This window comes from Macrosteles quadrilineatus, unplaced genomic scaffold (assembly GCF_028750875.1).
Source record: "Macrosteles quadrilineatus isolate MER2022 unplaced genomic scaffold, UCM_ALF_1.0 Scaffold_1__1_contigs__length_201487025, whole genome shotgun sequence".
Classification (NCBI taxonomy): Eukaryota; Metazoa; Arthropoda; class Insecta; order Hemiptera; family Cicadellidae; genus Macrosteles; species Macrosteles quadrilineatus.
In genome coordinates, this window is record NW_026542594.1 from 201,061,294 (window position 1) to 201,081,161 (window position 19,868).

The 19,868-nt window shown below is 35.0% G+C and overlaps 1 protein-coding gene across 1 annotated transcript in view; it reads right to left on the reverse strand.

Annotated features, from left to right (window-relative positions):
• Window positions 1–219: 219 nt before the first annotated feature.
• LOC128994329 (scoloptoxin SSD14-like) overlaps window positions 220–19,868 on the reverse strand; it is a 37,162-nt gene continuing 17,513 nt past the window's right edge. The window contains exons 5-10 of the mRNA XM_054418790.1: window positions 17,212–17,409; window positions 11,143–11,392; window positions 8,838–9,028; window positions 7,610–7,850; window positions 2,563–2,676; window positions 220–1,666 (exon numbers count right to left, since the gene is read on the reverse strand). Coding sequence (XP_054274765.1) covers window positions 1,514–1,666; window positions 2,563–2,676; window positions 7,610–7,850; window positions 8,838–9,028; window positions 11,143–11,392; window positions 17,212–17,409 — 1,147 coding nt within the window. The 3' untranslated portion in view covers window positions 220–1,513. The remainder of the gene's footprint in view (window positions 1,667–2,562; window positions 2,677–7,609; window positions 7,851–8,837; window positions 9,029–11,142; window positions 11,393–17,211; window positions 17,410–19,868) is intronic.

Sequence of the window (19,868 nt, forward strand, 5' to 3'; positions counted from 1 at the left end):
TTTATCCTGACATCTGGACAATACATGAACACCTACCACCATTGCAATTTGCAAAGATATCATCATTGTATTTTGCAATCGCGGCAAAATCTTCACGTCTTGCGCGTGGGGACATCATTATCGACTTTCATGATCGTGGCGAAATTATTGCATAACAACCAATAAACCAAACAAATTTTCACCAATTCAGGTTTTTTAAAATAATACCAGTAAACCGAATCCAACTTCAAAAATGGGTTTTATTTTGAACCCTCATAAAGTTCACACATTTTTGTTGTTTGAAATACCTATGACCTATGGCAAAAATTCCACACAATATGTAAAAATGTAAGTACGCCCCCCCCTCACCAAGGTCCTGGATCCGCCTCTGAGCGAACGTGTTAACTTGTGCTTCAATATAGGATGTGAAAATAATTTTTAAACACCATTATTTTGTAAGATCACAATTTTTTATGTAATTAACAACCTATGTTCCAAAACAATTGAATGAATAGCAGTAGATTTTGGCTTATATATAAAACTTATTAACAACAGCAATAAAAAATGCTTATATTAAATGCATCACAATAGCAATTCATTAAGCACTATAACAAGAGGCACTAATACAATCAAATTTATATTGAGGCTCTTTAAAATTTGTGTATAAAACAAACCTTACTGTATTATCACATTTGAAAGCTTTGCGAATTGTGTACATTAACTTCATTAAAAAGAGAGCAAAACGAGTTTTGAAAATGAGTTACGACCTTACCTTATGATGGATTAAAATATGGAATGTAAAGGAATAAAACATTTGAGTATAAAATATACTAATGAAACAGTTTTTATTACAAAACAAATTTCAAAAAACACTTCTGATATGTTAACTGTTAAAATAGTTTTCACTCATTTTAGGGAAATCACGGGAAGTCCACTTAAAAATACTAACACTGTTAAACTAAATGAATTTGAATACAATACAAGATTTTTTCACTAATAAGTTGTGTTTTCAACTTGTAAAATAGCCAGGCGCAAAATGTATTTTCTAAACTGAGAATAATAGACGACATAGACATATTTTATTTGCACATAACATTCTTTACATGTGTTGCTACATACAGAATAGGTGCATTGTCAGAGTTAAATTATCAGAATATAAAAAAAATAAATAGTAATCAAGAAGATTATGTGAATTAACAAAATTGACTGAAAAACTACTCTAAACTAAAGGGGTATTGTGAAAATCTGCAATTAAATAAAAGGCTCTGTCAATTAAGTGTTTACCTATTTTATTAATAATTATAATCAATATTTCATAAATTATTGCAAAACAGCAAATTTCGGATTTTTTTTGCTTAAAAACTAGAATATATGCAGTTCTGAAAATAAAGTAAAAGAATATGGTTTATAAAATTTAAAAGAGAAGGAAAACATACGGTTGTGTTAACGAAAAAGATGAGTCTATTACTATGAAAAACTAACAAAATTGAATTTAAAAAAATTGGGGCCAGATTCAAACGATTAAAACTCTTCTTCAGTCTAACCCGCAAACATCACCACTGTCTTTACGATAATCTGCGTTGGCGTAAATGCGGTCGCCTTTTTTGGCGATTGCACATACAATGGAGCCTCTGACTCCAAATCGTGCCATTTTGTGACCAAGTTTTTGTAGGCTCTTGACTAATGGCTGAAAAATGCAAATTATTTTATTAATAAACCCTATTAATCTACTAGTGCAGTAAAGATACTTTATGTCCGAGTCATTCATACAATTTTCGTATAGTTAACATAAAACATAAGGAAGAACTTACTTACTTACTTAAAAAGAGAACAGTTTACATCAGTGTTAACGTTTTTATTTAGTAAACTAAGCATTGACGCCTACTTTGTTTTCTTGTCCATACAATATCGCCTGTTCAAGTGTGAAAAAGTAAAAAACAAATGCAGCAAACTATAAGCTATTGCGGAAAAGTAAATTGAGTGATTTGAAGTAAAACTAGTGTCACACCACTAAAGATGTAGATAACGCAAAACCTATTGTCGCAAAGTAAAAACAACTGTAGCAATTTGAAAACTAGTGTCGCAAAGTAAAAAGCTAGTGCAGGAAAGTACCGGTATTAAAAAAATTACTAATCAACACGAGTGCTGCAAAATGAAAGAGCGTACGAATCAGCTCTTTTACTACTTGTTTTCTTGTCCATACAATATCGCCTGTTCAAGTGTGAGAAAGTAAAAACGAATGCAGCAAACTATAAACTATTGCGGAAAAGTAAATTGAGTGAATTGAAGTAAAACTAGTGTCACACCGTCAAAGATGTAGATAAAGCAAAACCTATTGTCGCAAAGTAAAAACAACTGTAGCAATTTGAAAACTAGTGTCGCAAAGTAAAAAACTAGTGCAGGAAAGTATTAAAAAAATTACTAATTAACACGAGTGCTGCAAAATGAAAGATTGTACGAATCAGCTCTTTTACTTCTTCTAATCAGTGCCGCTATTTTACAGGTGGCTCTTTTGTAGATAACAATTAATTGTAGGAAAATATTTTTTAACTCGTTACAACCAAGCAAAACAAGGTTACTTACAGAAGTGACTCCATATGCGTATTCAATCTCCATTGGATACAGCTGATGATGGATTCTGCTTGCATCCACTGCTTCTTTGATTGACTTTCCCAACCATAAATATTGCATTATGACCTGAAAAACAAATTAGCATTTTATCATTCTGTATAGGCTGGAATAATTACACTTTATCAAGCTCCAGGTTGGCCGATGGACCCGGGACTACCTAAGGCAATCCCTATAATCCCTCGCTGTGTCTCGCCAAAATATAACATTTTAAATCTATTGAAACTGTGAATCTGATTTGCTATATACTTTTTAATTTTAATTGTTATTATTTTGACACACCACATACCTAAACTGTGATTTTGTTTCAACCTCTAAAAAGTTTTTAAAATCCAAAAAGCACTTCACAAGGAAATTTAAGAATCACATAAAAACTTTCTATTCAGTAGTCAAGCTTCCAGTGCATCAATATACTTCAACGTGAACACATGTTTTTGCTGATCGTCGCTATAAGAACCATTGTTTAGCCTGGCATCTGAGGTCAACATCAATGAAAAATTATTGACTCCTGCCAACTCTTAAAGGCATGAGGCGGTCTCAAAGGTCAATTTTTCCCCATATGAATTACATAGAACAAATTTTAAAACAAAAACAGCTGTTTTTTTAAAAGAAACCCATTAGCTTTTTTGGGAGTAAATATTGATGTTTGTTATTAATTCAGGAGGTTACTGACCAATGTAAACAGTTAATCAGTTTTGTTGGAAGAACAGAAAATGCTTTGAGTTCCAATGAGAAATATTGAAAACAGGAGGCAGACAGTTAATAAGAGATCTTATTTTATTTCATCTAACAAGATCAATGCAGACATCTGGTCAATGATCGCCGGTTGGTAATGGTAATGGTGTTCGTATGAGAAGAGTAGAAGACGATAGGGTTGGTCTAACAGTAAGGAATCCAGATACACACTCAGTGAGATGAGTTCATATTTGCCGGTTGCCCAGTTCTGCAATCCACTTTCTTTGGAAGAATATACACATTGTGTTGTCACGGTGGTAAAGTAAACTTGCCCAATGTCAGATCAAATGAATACATACATGAAATGTTTACATGTAACACTGACAGATCGAGACATTTCAAAACCTTGAGTGGAAACTGTAATACTGCCTTGGCTATGGTAAGCTCAAGTAGTAAAGATTAAATTGTGGCAGACCTTATGTTTTTATTGTTGACGTTTTTGTTACTCGCTCTACTTCAATTAAGAAAAAAATGCAAATAAATTGTTTGCTTCTTGCTGTCATAACGGCGAGTCCCGCAGGGGGCCCACGCTTGCGTGGGTACGTGGCCTAGCGACCACGCGGACCCTAGCTCTCCCAGAGGGGAGGTAATTGCCTGGTGTTTGAACCGACACTTCAGGTAGGCCACAGTTATGGACGACTGGTAAGCGCCAGCCCCTTAGGGGGAGCCTCCAGTGACACTCCCTCCATTCAGGGTGGTGGGGTGTTTAGCTCTCAGTGATGTCGCTTTTGCCGCCTCTCCTCATCTACCTGTAACTGTGGTTGTGACTGGAGTTCTTCGGGCTCGTCCTACCTGTTGTGTTCGACTGACAATTTGCGAGGCATATCCTCGGCTCTGGAAGTAGCCTCGTCCTGGGAGGTGAAAAACCTAGCCCCTAAAGGGGAGGTAACTGCTTGGTGTTGGTATCGGCTTTTCAAGTAGGCCATAGTCATGGACGTCTGGTAAGCGCCAGCCTCTTAGAGGGGAGCCTCCAGTGACATTCCTCCATCCAGGTTGGTCGGGTGTTTAGCTCTCGGAGAGGTGGAAGTGCGCCATCAATCTCCTATCTACCTGTGACTATGGTTCTTTGGGCTTCGGCCTGCTTGCTCTGGGCGACCAGCATTCTGTGTGGCAAATCCTCAACTTTGGAAGTAGCCTTTCCTGGAGGTGAAATCGGGCAAGTACCCGTAAGCTCACGGGGACACTCTAGGGGAGCGTAACTTTCCGCAGTGTGATGGCAACTGCTGGGCGCACTCCATCAGCCAATCCCTGTCTCTGAGACCGGAAGGTATGGTTATCTAGAGTGTGGGGAGTTCTCCCTGGAACTTCAATTGAGCAAAGGGTGTCGCCACCTATGGTGGATAGGTTCATTCGGGTGGGACCCACTTCTATTCCTGCCTCCTTTAGGGAAACCCTGATGGCCTGGCAGTGATGTTGGGCTTGAAGGGCAACGAAGTAGATCGGGTGCTGGGTTCAAGCCCGCTGGGGGTGTTCAGGGATCTATCGCCTTGGTCACCTCTGGTTTCCCAGCAACTGGCCTCGATCGGGTAGTGGTGTAAATAGGTGGTTGGGGTTCCCCCATCAGCTTGCTGGTGGTCCCCTTCTTCCTGGCTTTGATGGCGGGTTTTGCCTGTCAGGGATTGGATAGGTCCCGAGTGTTGCTTGCACTAAATGTGTGTGCATTCCACTAAGGTCCTTTTGGGTTTCGTACCTGGGGCAACCCAGGTGGAGTGACGCTTAAACAAGTAGCCGGTATCCCTGGTTAGGATTGAGGGGCAACCCTCTCTCCGAAGGGTTGCTTCGGCAGCCGGTGAGCCTGATGACCTTAAGTCATCCTCCCATGATGTGCCAAAGGTCGGTGCGTATGCTTCGGCCTACATCATGGGGCCCGGGTATGTTTGATTATGGGTACCGGGTTTGCAGTCAGGGAGCTTCTGGCTCTTATGACAAAGACAAAACAAAATGTGAATGCGAAAAAATGCGATGCGAATGTCATAACGGCGACGTTACGTTGTCAGTTCCACAAACAAACAAACTCATTAGAAGTTTATTGACTGGAATTCCCAAAAAATGAAGACAATTCAAGTAAAAAACAAGAAGTTTCAACAACTAATTTGTTGTGGTATGTGTTAGTGGCAATATTAGACCAAACTCAATATTATGGACTTATAGGTATGCATTCAATGGTCAAGTTCATTACAGAATTATTGGAATAACACCCATGGAATTACAGTCGCTACGGTCAAGTTTATTTTTATGATTCCGGAGAGGCATTAGACGTTACAATCGACCAAAGCAGATGATGGCTGTCCAGTTGGTAACCCAGAGTTTTTGGTATACCTCATAAATGGAACGCATCAAATGGTTGATATCACCCCAATGTTCAGGATTCCCCTATTAAGTAAATCCGTTGGTTTAGAGTTATGTCTCAAATCAACCTAAATTACCTTTGAATTTACTTCACATAGATTACTAGCTGGCCCGACAGACGTCGTCCTGTCCTAATGTGGTTTTATGTCAATGCTCGTTCTTTTTTTAAGATGAGCTCGTTCGCATCGCTCAATCATGTCCTGGTTGAAGTTTGTTTGCTACGCTCACTCACCTTTAGGTTAGAGCTCGTTTGCTACCCTAACTCGCCTCCAGGTTGTAGTTTATTCGCTACGCTCACTCACCTTTTGGTTGCGAATTAGCTGTTAACATAAATTTAAAAAAATAATAGTACTGCACCCTGTTGGTAAACCTATTGACTTTTTAATGCTATTGAACATCACAGAATCAAATTGTTTAGTTGAACCAGCTGTTAAGATTCTTTAATTCCATTTAAATATGAGCACTCATAAGGTTAACATGGGAAACCCCAGAGCCACTGGGGCGGAGCCCTTTTGACGGATCTGCACCAAACTTCACACAAACCATCCTTGAATAATGCTTAATAATGCCTGAAAGTTTCATTACAATCTGTCGAGCGGTTTCAGAGTCCATAAAGGACAAACAAACAAACAAACATACATTGGATTTTTTATATATAGATCAATAAGGCAACAATGTTCTTCAGTTCTCCATGTTGGAATAACTTTGTTGCAACATATATTAGACATGTTCACTTGAATTGAAGGAGACCGTTTAGGATTCATTAGGAGTAATCAGTCAAAACTGAGAGCAGAAATGTATTTGAACCTTCACAACACAATTAGAGATATTCAAAATCAATTTGTAACAAGTTTTATAAAAACTCTAAGAATGTTACTACAATTAAGCACAAAGTTCCCCTCAACGTTATGTGAGCCGCGCAGGTTCCCTAGTTACAAGATATATAACAAATTACTGTAAACTACAAGCTTGGCGATCTGAATAATAGTTAAGAGTTCTACTTTAGATGTAAGAAATTATCCAAATCCAGCCTAAATGCAAACAAAGCAATATTAATTAATTGTCTGGGTAGCCGAGTGGTTAAGGTGCTCGCCTTCAAATTTGAAGGTCACCGGTTTGATTGCAAGCGAGATTGTTACTGGAATTAGATGTCAATTATCATTGGGCTATCATTAATGATGTTGTTCAACGAAAGATTAGAGTCAAGTGTATCATCGTTTTTGAGTAAATGTTTGATTTAATGATGAGATTTAATCATGTTTCGATTAATTTTTGGTAATGATTTATAGTATTTGAGAATAATTATAGAATACATATTGGGCAATGATAGCAGGTAAATAAATTCTCATTTGATTAAGTCTTCCAACTTAGATAATTTTGTCACTGTCTACCCTTTGCATCAAACAATTTAGTTTTATAGACAGATTTATATTTAGATGTAGTTACTGATAATGTATAATCATGTATGAAACATACTCCCTTAATAGATTTGTCATCTTAATGGAACAGCTGAAGCCAATTTTATCGTTAGTTCTGTACGTCCAACTGTAGAGGTTGTGTTTTGTTTACAAGTTGTTTCAAGTCATTTCAGTTATTTAAAAACTCATTTAACCAAATTAAACGATAAAATTTTGTCTACCCCAGCGATCAGTGTGGACGTACATGAACTAGAAACAAAAAACAAGCTTCACAATTTACTATGGGATGACGAGTCTACTTGTGTTGCTTGGTCTATGGTATAATGCATCTTTGCATGTCTAATGACGGATAAAAGTTTTGAAATCTAGAAAGTATTAAAACCAGGGTTTGGATCACTCTATTACAATAAAAAATGTAAAAATGCCACCGAGATATTTAAAAATAATGAATGTAAGAATTTTCTTGCAGATAATTGTCAAACCCTGCCTCCCCTACTCACATATGTCACTGCGGTGGTGATATGGGTGCCCCCGGCGGCCCCGACGACCATCCGCACGTCTCCATTATCGTCTACTATGATCGTGGGGCAGGTGGAGCTCATTGACCGCTTGCCTGGTTGTATGAGGTTGGCGGGTGACGGCTTAACTCCGTGGTAATCGTTCTGGCCAGGTATGGAGAAGTCATTCATGCCACTGTTCAGTAAGATTCCTGTTCTCTTTGACGTCACTCCTGAGCCAAAACTGTCCACAGAATGGTTTCAGAATCAAATTTCTGGCAATGTACATTTATTTTATTTTTGCATTTGAGAATTTACATTTCTTGTGTCAGAGGTACTCTATTTTTGTGCAAATTTTAAAAACATTCCTAAGTGTTATCTGAGGGGTTATATCGGAAAATTTCCATTCAAAATATCAAACGTGGTACCCCAAACCTGTAATGTCTCGTCTTTCAGCAACATGTTATGTTAGGCCTACCATTGAGCTACTATGTTTGGTAATTGATTTATTTTTTAAGTGGAAAAGATTAAACGATAATAACACACACCTGGGGTGCGAGCTCCTCTACTGATAAAAAACACTGTTTCAGTCCCTGAGGTCCCACGTTCAGATCCCGCCAATCGCCAATTAATTTTATCTATTTGTGTTACCCTCTGGGTCTATATCTAACTAGGTGTAGTAATGTGAAAACGGTTCCCAACAGGAGCCTAGCATCCTATATTTAAAATACCCCCGTCGCAGCAAACCTGCAGACTAAGCGAATTTCAACTTGTCTGATTACATTTTAACAACCACCCACTGCAGTTGTGGTTTTTCTTTACACTTTACACAACTGCCATTGAAGCGCCGTCAATGAGTGGAAACCTTGTTTATAAGCTGGTCATGTTTATGAGCTGGTGAAAAATGGGAAAACTCCATTTTTACCCTATAAAACCCCCAAACCCCTGTTCCCATGGTTCGACTATGCTGGATCGCGAACTCGTTCAAATAAACGTAGGTTTATAGGTTTGTACCAAATTTCATCAAAATCGGATCATTTTTGCTTAAGTTATCGCACTAACGGACACATATAAATATATATGGATTTAAACGGATGGCCTCTAGGGACCTCAAAACAAAAAAAAATCGGTCCCGGGTCCAGGACTTACCATGAGTACTACGGTAATAGCTTTATTCCCTATATGAGCAATTCGCTAAGAAGAGAATATAAAAAAATGAAAGTCCACTCACATGAGACTAAGACTGCTAGTGACTGCCACGGCGTCTCCGTCCGGCGCAAGGATGCTGATGTGTGCTGTGCCGTGGTCTTCAGCGTTGTAGAACACAGCGCCATAGTGGGCGGGGTCCTCAAACGTTTGATCGTCCTTGATCTGTGATCGTATTTCGTTAACGAAGTCCTCAGACATCAGGGTGGCTACCCGCTAGAGAAAATAGACCATCATTCATTTGTTGTTTTAATATTATCGAAGGATGTGGACAGGTTATAAAAATATACCTACAGGTTTTTTTTCTTGTTGCAGATCTTTTTTAGGCTGTTCCTTTAAGTGAGTCGACAAAGCTTTACAAATAAGTGCTATATAAAAAATTCACTTGAAGCAATTATTTTTTTCAAAAACGGTCCACAAGTAAAAAAAATAAAAGGAGGAAATCTTAAATGAGGCTATATTTTTAGTAGCAAAATACTGTTACGCAGGTTTAAAACAGTTTGGCAATAGGTTACCGAGAAAACCATTTTATTTTTGTATTGTCATTTGAAGTGTTGTTTATGTTGTTTATTGTGTTTATGCATGTTGTTTTACAATAAAAACCCATAAAATCGCAAAAATATCTGATTTTTTGAGAGAAGCTGGTTTTGATTAAAAATCAATATGTTATTATCCTTACAGTGCCAAATTATAATTCAAGTAAATTGTTTTTTGGACAAACTTGAAAAGCTACTTGTTAGTTTACAAAAAAAAGCCAAAAGGAAAAATGTTTTTATAACAGGGGATTTAAATATAAACATTTTAAAGGATGATGCAATCACAAGTACGTTTAAGGAAATTGTTGAATGTAATGGTTTCTGTTTGCAGTTTAATGAGCCAACTAGAATAACTGCCAATTCATTTACTTGTATAGATAACATGATTACAAAAAAAATGTATAAAGTAGACCACAAATTGAATAATGATTTAGGTTTATCTGACCATAACGCCATATTCCTGAGCCTCCCTGGGCAATATAAGAATATATTGACTACTGGTAATAATAATAATAATAAAAGTTCCTATACCAAAAGAATAACTTCAAATAGAAAAATAGATGAATTTTGTACATATTTAAACCAAAATATTAATTTTACATTTGATCCAGTCCTGAACCCAAATGAAAACTTTAGTAACTTTTTAAGTGATTTTCTTTTGACTTTTAATTCTATATTTCCTCCAAAGTTTCTTAAAAATAATAATAATAATTCTAAAACCAAGTCTTTCTCTGTAAACTGGATTACTCAAGGTATAAAAAATTCAAGTAAAACAAAACGGCATTGCACATGCAAGCCAAGCTCAGTAATGACCAACAGTTTATTACATATGTTGAGCATTATAAAAACATATTTAACAAAGTTGTAAAAAGAGCTAAATTACTAGCGAATAGCAATTTTATAAAAACATCAGAAAACAAAACTAAGGCAGCTTGGCAAATTGTAAATCTAGTTTTAGAAATTAGATAGATGGTTTGACTTATGACAAACAGGTGCGACATCAGTTCTACCCATCATAACGGTAGCTTGCAATACAGAATATCCAGATTGTGGTGGCTGCCCTGATTTAAGAGTGCGCGCGCAACCTTGGACTCTGCCCCAAAGCGCCTATACTAAAGCATTGGAATGACGTCATGGCACCCTCAGCGCTGTTCGGTTGTTCTGCCATAAGACTACATGTATTTACATGTATTGGGATAGGGGCGGTCTAGCCACCGTCTGCGTCGTCCTTACTAAAGCAAGCGACGATCAAAAATGAGTCTTTACTGAATTGAATTATCCAATTATTTCACATATTTATGTTGTATATTGTTTAAAGTACTCGTTAGAGTAATTTTAATTTGATTTTACCAAAGACTATATAAAATGTAATTTATTTATGAAATGTAATTTATTTATGAATTGTTGGGAGGGCGGCGTCCGCGAGTCCTTATGGGCTAACCGCCACTGCCTTGCATTAAAACGAATGGCTGGCATGTATGTGGCTGTACCTAACCATCTGTATTCAATTGATTTTAATTCAAAACATATGTTAGGAAATATGGTTAACTTACTACTTCTATTTTTATTTTGATGTTGTACTTTTTGTCCATACAATAAATTTTCTTAAACATAAATTATATCATTTTATTAATGTTGTACATCACCATCAACTACACGTACTTGACGAGGAAGTTATAGGTGAAAAAAATAATGGCATGGTTTCACCTATTACCAAAAAAAGCTAAGAAACGTTCCTGACTGTCATTGCAAATTGACATTTCCCATCTCTACCCAGTATAAAATCACACTTACATCTTCGATTTTTTCAACAAAGTCTGGATCGCCCAATTCTGTGCGCTTGGCGTAGGCGTACTTAAACGCCTCCACCATCCTGTGAATGGTTGTTGTCGTTTTTTCGAGCGTACTCACGCTGTCTGGGGTCAGGTCGAATCCATCGAGGATTTTGAGGATGAAGGCGAGGAGGACGCCGGCACCGGGCGGAGGAGTGGAGTACAGTGTGTTGTCACGTAGCTTCATAGTGATAGGATCTTTCCATACTGCTCTGTATGAGTAAAATGATTAGTGTGTGAGGTAACTTAAATAATTTACATTGGGATTTCAAGAATAAATTTAATCTTCAAGACTATCTTTTGCCACTTTTTTTTCAAAAAAAAAAAAATCATATTCATATTCATATTCTTTATTCATATTTTTTGTACAAAGGGGGTACAATGAATAGTGTCAATAAAAAGAAATACAATTACAATGACATTAGTAAATATTAACAAGTAAAATAATAACAACAACCCTTTAGTTAGTCAAGAATGAAATACAAAATTAAAATAACTTAATGCTACCTATGCCAGGGAGGTGGAGAACTCTTCCATAGAATAAATAGCTAAATTTAATATATAATCTTTGAGTAATTTTTTAAACTTATTAAAATCTGTTTCTTTTTTTATATTTTTGGGGATAAATTTTAAAAATCTTTGGCCTGCATTGGACGGTTTTTTTCATAAAACTTGAGCCTATGAGGTTCAACAACCCCACTTTTTTCCTAAGCTTATAGTTGTGGCTTGTCATCGGGTTTTCACTCAAATTTTGTTTTCTAGCAATAAGAATAACTTCATATATATATTGTCCATAAACTGTAAACATTTTTAGATGTGTAAAGTGTTGTTTGGCTGAATCATCCCCCTTAAGCTTGAGCATTATCCTGATAGCTTTTTTTTTTTGCTGTTTTAAAATAGAGTCCATATTTCTTTGTTTTGTAGAACCGTATAATGCTATGCCGAATTGGATATGGGAATGTAAATGAGCAAAATATATATTCTTTAAAGTGTTTATATTGCAATAAAAAGACACTTTTGATAGAGCATAAACTCCAGAATTAATCTTTAGCAGGATCTTTTTAACATGCTCATCCCAATTTAGGTGCTCATTTATCGTTAAACCTAGAAAATTTATACAACTTTCCCTGTTGATGTTTTGTGATTTATATTCTAGTGTTGGATCTGAAGATTTTCGGTTTTGTTGTGTTTTAAACGTTATGAACTTAGTTTTTTTCAGAATTTAAAATAAAGTTATGATCATGTAAGTAGTCTCCAATGTTATTAAGTTCATTAGAAGAACAAATTTGTATCTCCTCCAATGAGTCAGCTGATAAAATTAAATTTGAGTCATCAGCGTAGAGACATAGTTTTGAATTTTGTTTATGGATTATCATATTTTCCATGCCCCTCAAGTAACACAAAAAGAGCAAAGGCCCAAGAATAGAACCTTGAGGCACCCCAAATTTGACTGGTCTATAAGCTGAGTTTGATTTCATTACTTTATTTTTATCCGTTAGATGAGATATTTCTACAAATTGAGACCTATTTGTTATGAAGTGAACCAATCAAGAGATCTTCTTGATACTCCCAGAATTTTAAGCTTTTCTAGAAGTTTAGAGTGTTTGACACTATCAAAAGCTTTTGAAAGGTCCATGAATATACCTGTTGTATACTTACCGTGGTCAACTGAGTTGATCACGGTTTCAACAAAAGATACAGCTGCACTGGCAACAGATCTCTCCCTTCGGAAGCCATGTTGATTTTCATCCAGCATTTTAAAACTCTCCAAATATTCATCAAATTGTACATACACAGCTTTTATATCATATATTTTCATATATTTTGGAAATGGACGGAAGTATAGATAACGGTCGATAATTTGATACATTTGATGTGTCGTTCTTTTTATGTAATGGAATTAATTTTGCTTGCTTTAATTTTTCTGGGAGTATTCCTGATACAAATGAAGAATTTATCAAATGGCACAGAATTTTATTAATGTTATTTTTAACACCCTTAATCACTGTGACTGGAATTTCGTCATGGCCACAAGAATACTTGTTTTTTAACGAATTTATGATTCCTTCCACCTCCCTCTCACTTATTGCTTTAAGTTCAAATTTTTGCTTAATGTACAAGTCATCGCTAAAACTATATGTGGGTACATCACAATTCACAGAATTATTATTACTAGTCAGATCAGTTACAATATTACTGAAATGCTCATTGAACATGTTTGCAATTATATTTGGATCAGACACAATGCCAGAATCTTGCTTTAAAGTTATATTTTGTGATTGTCTCTCATTTTGACCAACTTCAGAGTTAATTATAGCCCAAACTGTTCTTTGAATATTAGTGGAATTTTTAATCTTTTTCTGAAAATAATTATGTTTTGCTTGATTTAGTTCAGTTTTATATAACTTTTTTCTTTGTCTAGATAATATTTTAAACCCCTACTCTTTTTACTCCGATACTCCTTAGTTGTTTCTATTATCTGCTTTTGTTTATCCTTCAGCTCTTTAGGTATCCAGGTACATTTCTTCTTTCTTTTTGTAACCAGTAATTTTGGAAAAGCCTGATCAAAATAGAAGGCAAATAATTTGTAGAATACATCATATTTATTTTCAACCTTAGCATAGTACACGTCAACCCATGTTTGCTGGGAAAGTAGCTTTGAGAAAAGATTTATATATTCTGATGAGAATTTACGTATTTCTTGTTTTATTGGTAAATTTAAATTTTTTATGTAATTTTGACATTTTATTTTTAGTAACTGGCCATCGTGATCAGATAAAAAAGTAATCAGACCCTCTACCTCTACCCTGGATAAGTTGATATTTTTTATCAAAAAATTGTCTATTGCGGTTTCAGAATTTTCCGTAACTCTTGTTGGGAAACTGACCAGGTACCTCATGTTCTCTGATTTTAGCATCTCTTTTAATAGCCTATGTTTGCGATCATTTTTTAATACATCAATATTAAGATCCTTTAGATGTTAAACCATAACCCAGATTTACAGATATGCTATCGGTACCATAATAAAAAATTGAAAACCAATTGGAGAACTAGCTCGGCAACGGGAATCGTCTGCCATGATCAACATTGGCCTGACTTGGCCAACAGCATATAATGGACCAAATGACAACACAGATCTCACACCGTGATAAAGTGTAAGGGTCTTATTTTTTAAAAGGATTGTATTTTAATTCGAAAGACAATTTTATTTTATTTTGAAGGAAATGAAACCAGAGATGATCCCGGTCAGTGATGGATCTATGTGTCTGTTTGCCGATGATTCTAATGTTTTGTTTTCAGGAAAATCCAATTTAATTATTGAAAAATCCTCAAACAGGAGTCTTCTCTCTATAAAAAGTTTTTGGATGAAAGAAATCTACTTATTAGCACAACAAAATCAAATCTAATATCCTTTTCAACTAAACAATCAATAACAGCATTTGAACCTAATATTTTTATAAAAACAGACAAAATTGATCAGGTAAACCAAAAAAGTTTCTGGGACTGGTCATTGATGAAAATCTATCTTGGGATAATCACATAAACTATATAGTAAATAAATTATTATCTGGTATTCATGCCTTGCGGCTGATGTCCAAGGTTTGCAGCTTGGAAACTATTAGGACAATCTATTATTCTCTAATTCATCCCCACATATCCTATGGAATCGCCATTTACGGAACAACAACTAAGGCAAATTTGGATAAAATACTTATGAAACAAGAAAAAGCTATTAGAGTGATCATGAAAATTAAAAGATCAGATTCAGTTAAAAATATCTTTCCTGAATTGGGTGTAGTTTACAGTTTGTATATTTATGAGACAATATTTTTTGCAAAACAATTTCATTTATCATCCACTGCAAGTAAATATAACACATACTTTCAAATTAACCTTCCTAGACATAATTTAGAATTCTATACCAAAAAACCTTCATATGCAGGATTAAAATTTCTTCAAAAATTACCTATTTCACTTAAAAAAGAAAATAATACAAACAGATTCAAAAGCCTACTAAAATACTTCTGGATAAGAAACCCATTTTATTCTATCAAAGGACTTTTAAATTGTAATCTCGAAACGACCATTTGAATTCCACATACTACCTGGTTTTACTCTGATGTATAACCTTCAAAGATTTTGTGATTTTTTACAGTTATAGCACTCATTTTAGCGAATTTCCCATATAGGGAATAAGCTATTGACGTAGTACTCATGGTAAGACCTGGATCCGGGACCGATTTACTTTTTCGTTTTGAGGTCCCTAGAGGCCAAAAACACCATCCGTTCAAATTCATATATATATATATATAAATGTGTAGTAAAATGTATAACTAAATTTAAAAGTTCAACAAGGCCAATATATAATAAAAGGAGTATTTTAATCCACAAGCGCTTTCAGAAACATAGTTTCTGAAAGCGCTTGTGGATTAAAATAATTTATTATACATTGGCCTTGTGAACTTTTAAATTTAATTATACATTTCACTATTCATTGCCAATATCTCCAATATAAGTTATATATATATGTGTGTCCGTTAGCACGATAACTCGAGCAAAAATTATCCGATTTTGATGAAGCTTGGTACAAACGAGTAAACCTACATTTATTCGAACGAGTTCGAGAATCAGCATGATCGGACTATGGGAACAGGGGTTTATGGGGGGTTTTATGGGGTAAAAATAGATTTTTACCATTTTTGACCCTAAAAACACAATATTTCAAATTTCTTTCCAAACAATTTTGTAGAGCTTAAAAAAACTAATAATTTAGTATATTGAAGCGTTATTATGCACCTAATGGTTGCGGAGAAAATTCCAAAAAATTTAAATTCAAAATTCCCATGTTATTCTTATGGAGAATAAGTCAACTGTTGTAGTTTGCTTGTTTACGAACAAATTTTGTTCGAATTTGGAAAAAAAATTCTTTTCTTACTATCATCAGACACTGTCAGATCTGAATTGCTACCGTCTAACAGAGGAGTTCCCCAGGGCTCTGTCCTAGGGCCAGTTCTGTTTGTTTGGGCTGTTTATTAATGACTTCATGGAACACCTTGAGGAATACAGCAAGATGGTCATGTATGCAGATGACATTGTTCTGCTTACATCAAACAGAAACATAGATCAACTAGAAGTAAACACCTATATTGCTTTCTATATGACACAGGACTACTGTATGAAAAATGACTTAGTCCTCAATGAAAGAAAGACCAAGCAAATGACTTTTGGAAATAAAAGGTCTACAGTATCTGAAATGCCCAACCTGACAGCAGCTGAAGAAATCAAACATCTAGGTGTCATAATTGAGGAAAATTTATCCTGCGATCGTCATGTAGCTTGTCTTTGCCAAAAATTTGGGCCAGCTCGCTTTGCCATAAAACAAATCAAAGAGACTAGTACCCTTAAGGCAACGAGGACTGCATACCATACATTGTTTGAAAGCCATTTACGCTATGGTATTACTGTCTGGGGTGGATCCACTATGGACAATCTTAACCGGGCCCTGGTTATGCAGAAAAGGCCTATCAGAATAATAGCAGGCATAAATAAAGAACAAAGCTGTAGAGATGCCTTCAAAAACCTGAAAATCCTGACGGTGTCTTCTATCTACATCCTAGATACTGTTTATTACTGTGTAACCAAAGACCCGCCTAAACAAAGACATATACATGAATACAACACCAGATATCCAGGGAACTATGTGTTGCCTGGCCACAGAACAGCAATATTTGAAAAGAAACCACTGTATGCAGGAGTGAAGATACTAAACAAGCTACCAGACCACTAGAAAATTGGAGGCCCTGTGCTGATGAAGAGGAAGCTACGGAGATGGCTGCTAGACAAAGCTTTCTACACCCTAAAGGAGTCATTTGCATGGCAAGACCACACACAACACTGAAGAAGCTTTTCCATTTCACTTTGTACCTATTATACCAATGTTATACAATTTATTTAAATTTGACGCTGTAACATTTCTTGATGAAATTGTAATAAAAGATATTGTCTATTGTCTATTCTCTACTCCACTTACTTGTAGTTCCGCATGTCGTCTTCGGTGATAATGCCTCCCATACTTTGTACGTCGTCAACGAACTTCTTGGTGAGAGAACCATCGTGTAATGCGTTTCCTCCCTCTTGCGCAATCACTTTGAGAGTTTCGCACAACTTTTTGGTTCGTACCAGACTCCCCGTGGTCTTATATTTTCCAGTTGGGTCCACAAACCATTCCCTGCAATCGTCATTTGAATGGTTATATTATTGTTTAAATCAAAATATTTACTGTTAAGAAGAGAAAATTGTTATTGGGCTTCACACAATTTGTTATAGACCATGAAAACAAGTGAGCAAGTGAGTAGCTCACACTGCTCTTTGAGAGTCAAAAGTCACTTTTTGATCTTGAGAAAAGTCATTAGCTTTTTGATGGTTCCAAACTGGATGAGCCATCTTTGATCATCATTTGACCTAACAAATTCGGACTAAGTGGAAACTTTGCACAGTAGTTTAGTAAGCCTAAATAAATTAAATATCAAAAGTCCCCATAAATCCCGGCTGTGCTTCAGCCGCCATCTTGGAAAATGGCGGCCAATTTTCACTTTTTTGACAATATTTCACAAACTATTGGTATTAGAGAATTTTTGTAAATATAAAAGTTAAAGAACGTCTAAAAATACAGCTTTTTTATATTAAAAGGTTTGCTCTATCTCTAACGGTTGTTGAGATAAATTATAAAAGTTAGTATTAAATTTAAAATTCCAATGTTATTCTTATGGAGGAAAATAAAATTGTTGCAGTTTGCTTATTTATGGATATATTTAGATCAAACTTGGCAAATTTATTTATTTTATACTAAGCTATTAGTATTAAACATAAATACACACTTTATTACCCTCCCTGTAGCAGTAAACCTAGTACTCGTTAAATTTAAAGTTATTTAAATAGGGAATATACATTTTTAGGATATACTTTTAGTAATGATCCATTCAGGCAAATGGAAATTAATTTTTTGTCATATTAACAATAGTTTTCTCTTATTAGTATTAAGGTTTACTCACTATCTTTTCACTACTATGTGACTACTTATATAGAAGGCCTACTTATTACTCCCGGTATAATTATTTTGTCGGTGAATATTAGGAAATTCAACCTTAAAATCCGAACTAAATGCGGCAGGCAGGCACAGCCGGAATTTGTGGGGACTTTTGCCATTTTCATCAACTAGGCTTACTGTGCTTAACTGAGCAAAATTTCAATTTAGTCCGGATTTTAAAATTTAATTTCCTAATATTTACCGACAAAATAATTATACCGAGAGTAATAACATACCATGTAGGTTTTGAGTAGTTACATAGTAGTGACGAGATAGTAAGTGGGCTTTAAATCATAATACTAATAAGAAAAAAATATTATTAATATGATTAACAAATGAATGAATACCCATTTGCTTGACTGGAGTTTTACTAAAAGTATATCCTAAAAATGTAAGATATATTCCCTATTTAAATAACTTTAAATTTAACGAGTACTAGGTTTACTGCTATAGGGAGGGTAATAAAGTGTGTATTTATGTTTAATACTAATAGCTTAGTAAAAAATAAATAAATTTGCCAAGTTTGATCTAAATATCTATAATATTAAAACGAAACAGGGTTTTTTTATTTCACGATTCTGAATCAACCACTCGACGGATTTTCATGATTTTTGTGGTGGAAGAAAGATAATTTTGAGAACTAGGGAATGTCGAAGCCATAATTTTAGTTTAGGGTTCCAGTTATTTAGAAATTAAGTTTTAATTTTTGAAAAGTCTAGCAGCCGACGCTAAGATTCTAAACTAGCTTTTGGTGTAATATAATTTGTTTAACATAACAGCTGTAAACATTCAGCGTTTTGTAACACAAATTCAGCATTTGGATAAAATTAAGAGACATACTAAGGGTTGACTTATTTATACTATATATAATGCTAATCATTGATACGTTCAATCCTTCGATAAGAGGATGACAGATTATTTAAATATACATACGTAAAATACTATGATCTTCAAAGGATTTTTTAAATAAATCTTTGCAATCTTGGTTTTTTTTTAGTGCAACATATTTTTTTTTTTAACTAACAGCTCGTTAAATATAAAAATGCTCTGTAGAACTATGAGGTTATTTTATTTACTCTGATTTGTCATTGATTTTTAGGAAATAAGTAAGATTAGTAGACCACCGAGAAAAGTAACACTATCGATGTATACAAGTCGAGGCTCTGTACACGAGTCTTAAAAAAAGGATATGCAAATTATTATACTGCTCAACTTTTTAGGAAAGGGTAGGAAAATCCATTTTTACACGATCTAATTCATCTTGGTTTGTTTAATTCAATGTTTTTGAATGATTAAACTTTGTTTGGATTAGGCCCGGAAATATTGATGTCATAAAGAAGGAGATCAAGAATCCTCAGGAATACAATTTTAAATTACCACCACAACCCAGACGGTGTGGTGGTAAATTCTCTAATACCAATAGTTTGTGAAATATTGTCAAAAAAGTGAAAATTGGCCGCCATTTTCCAAGATGGCGGCTGAAGCACAGCCGGGATTTATGGGGACTTTTGATATTTAATTTATTTAGGCTTACTAAACTACTGTGCAAAGTTTTCCACTTAGTCCGAATTTGTTAGGTCGATTTTCCTAATATTCTTCCA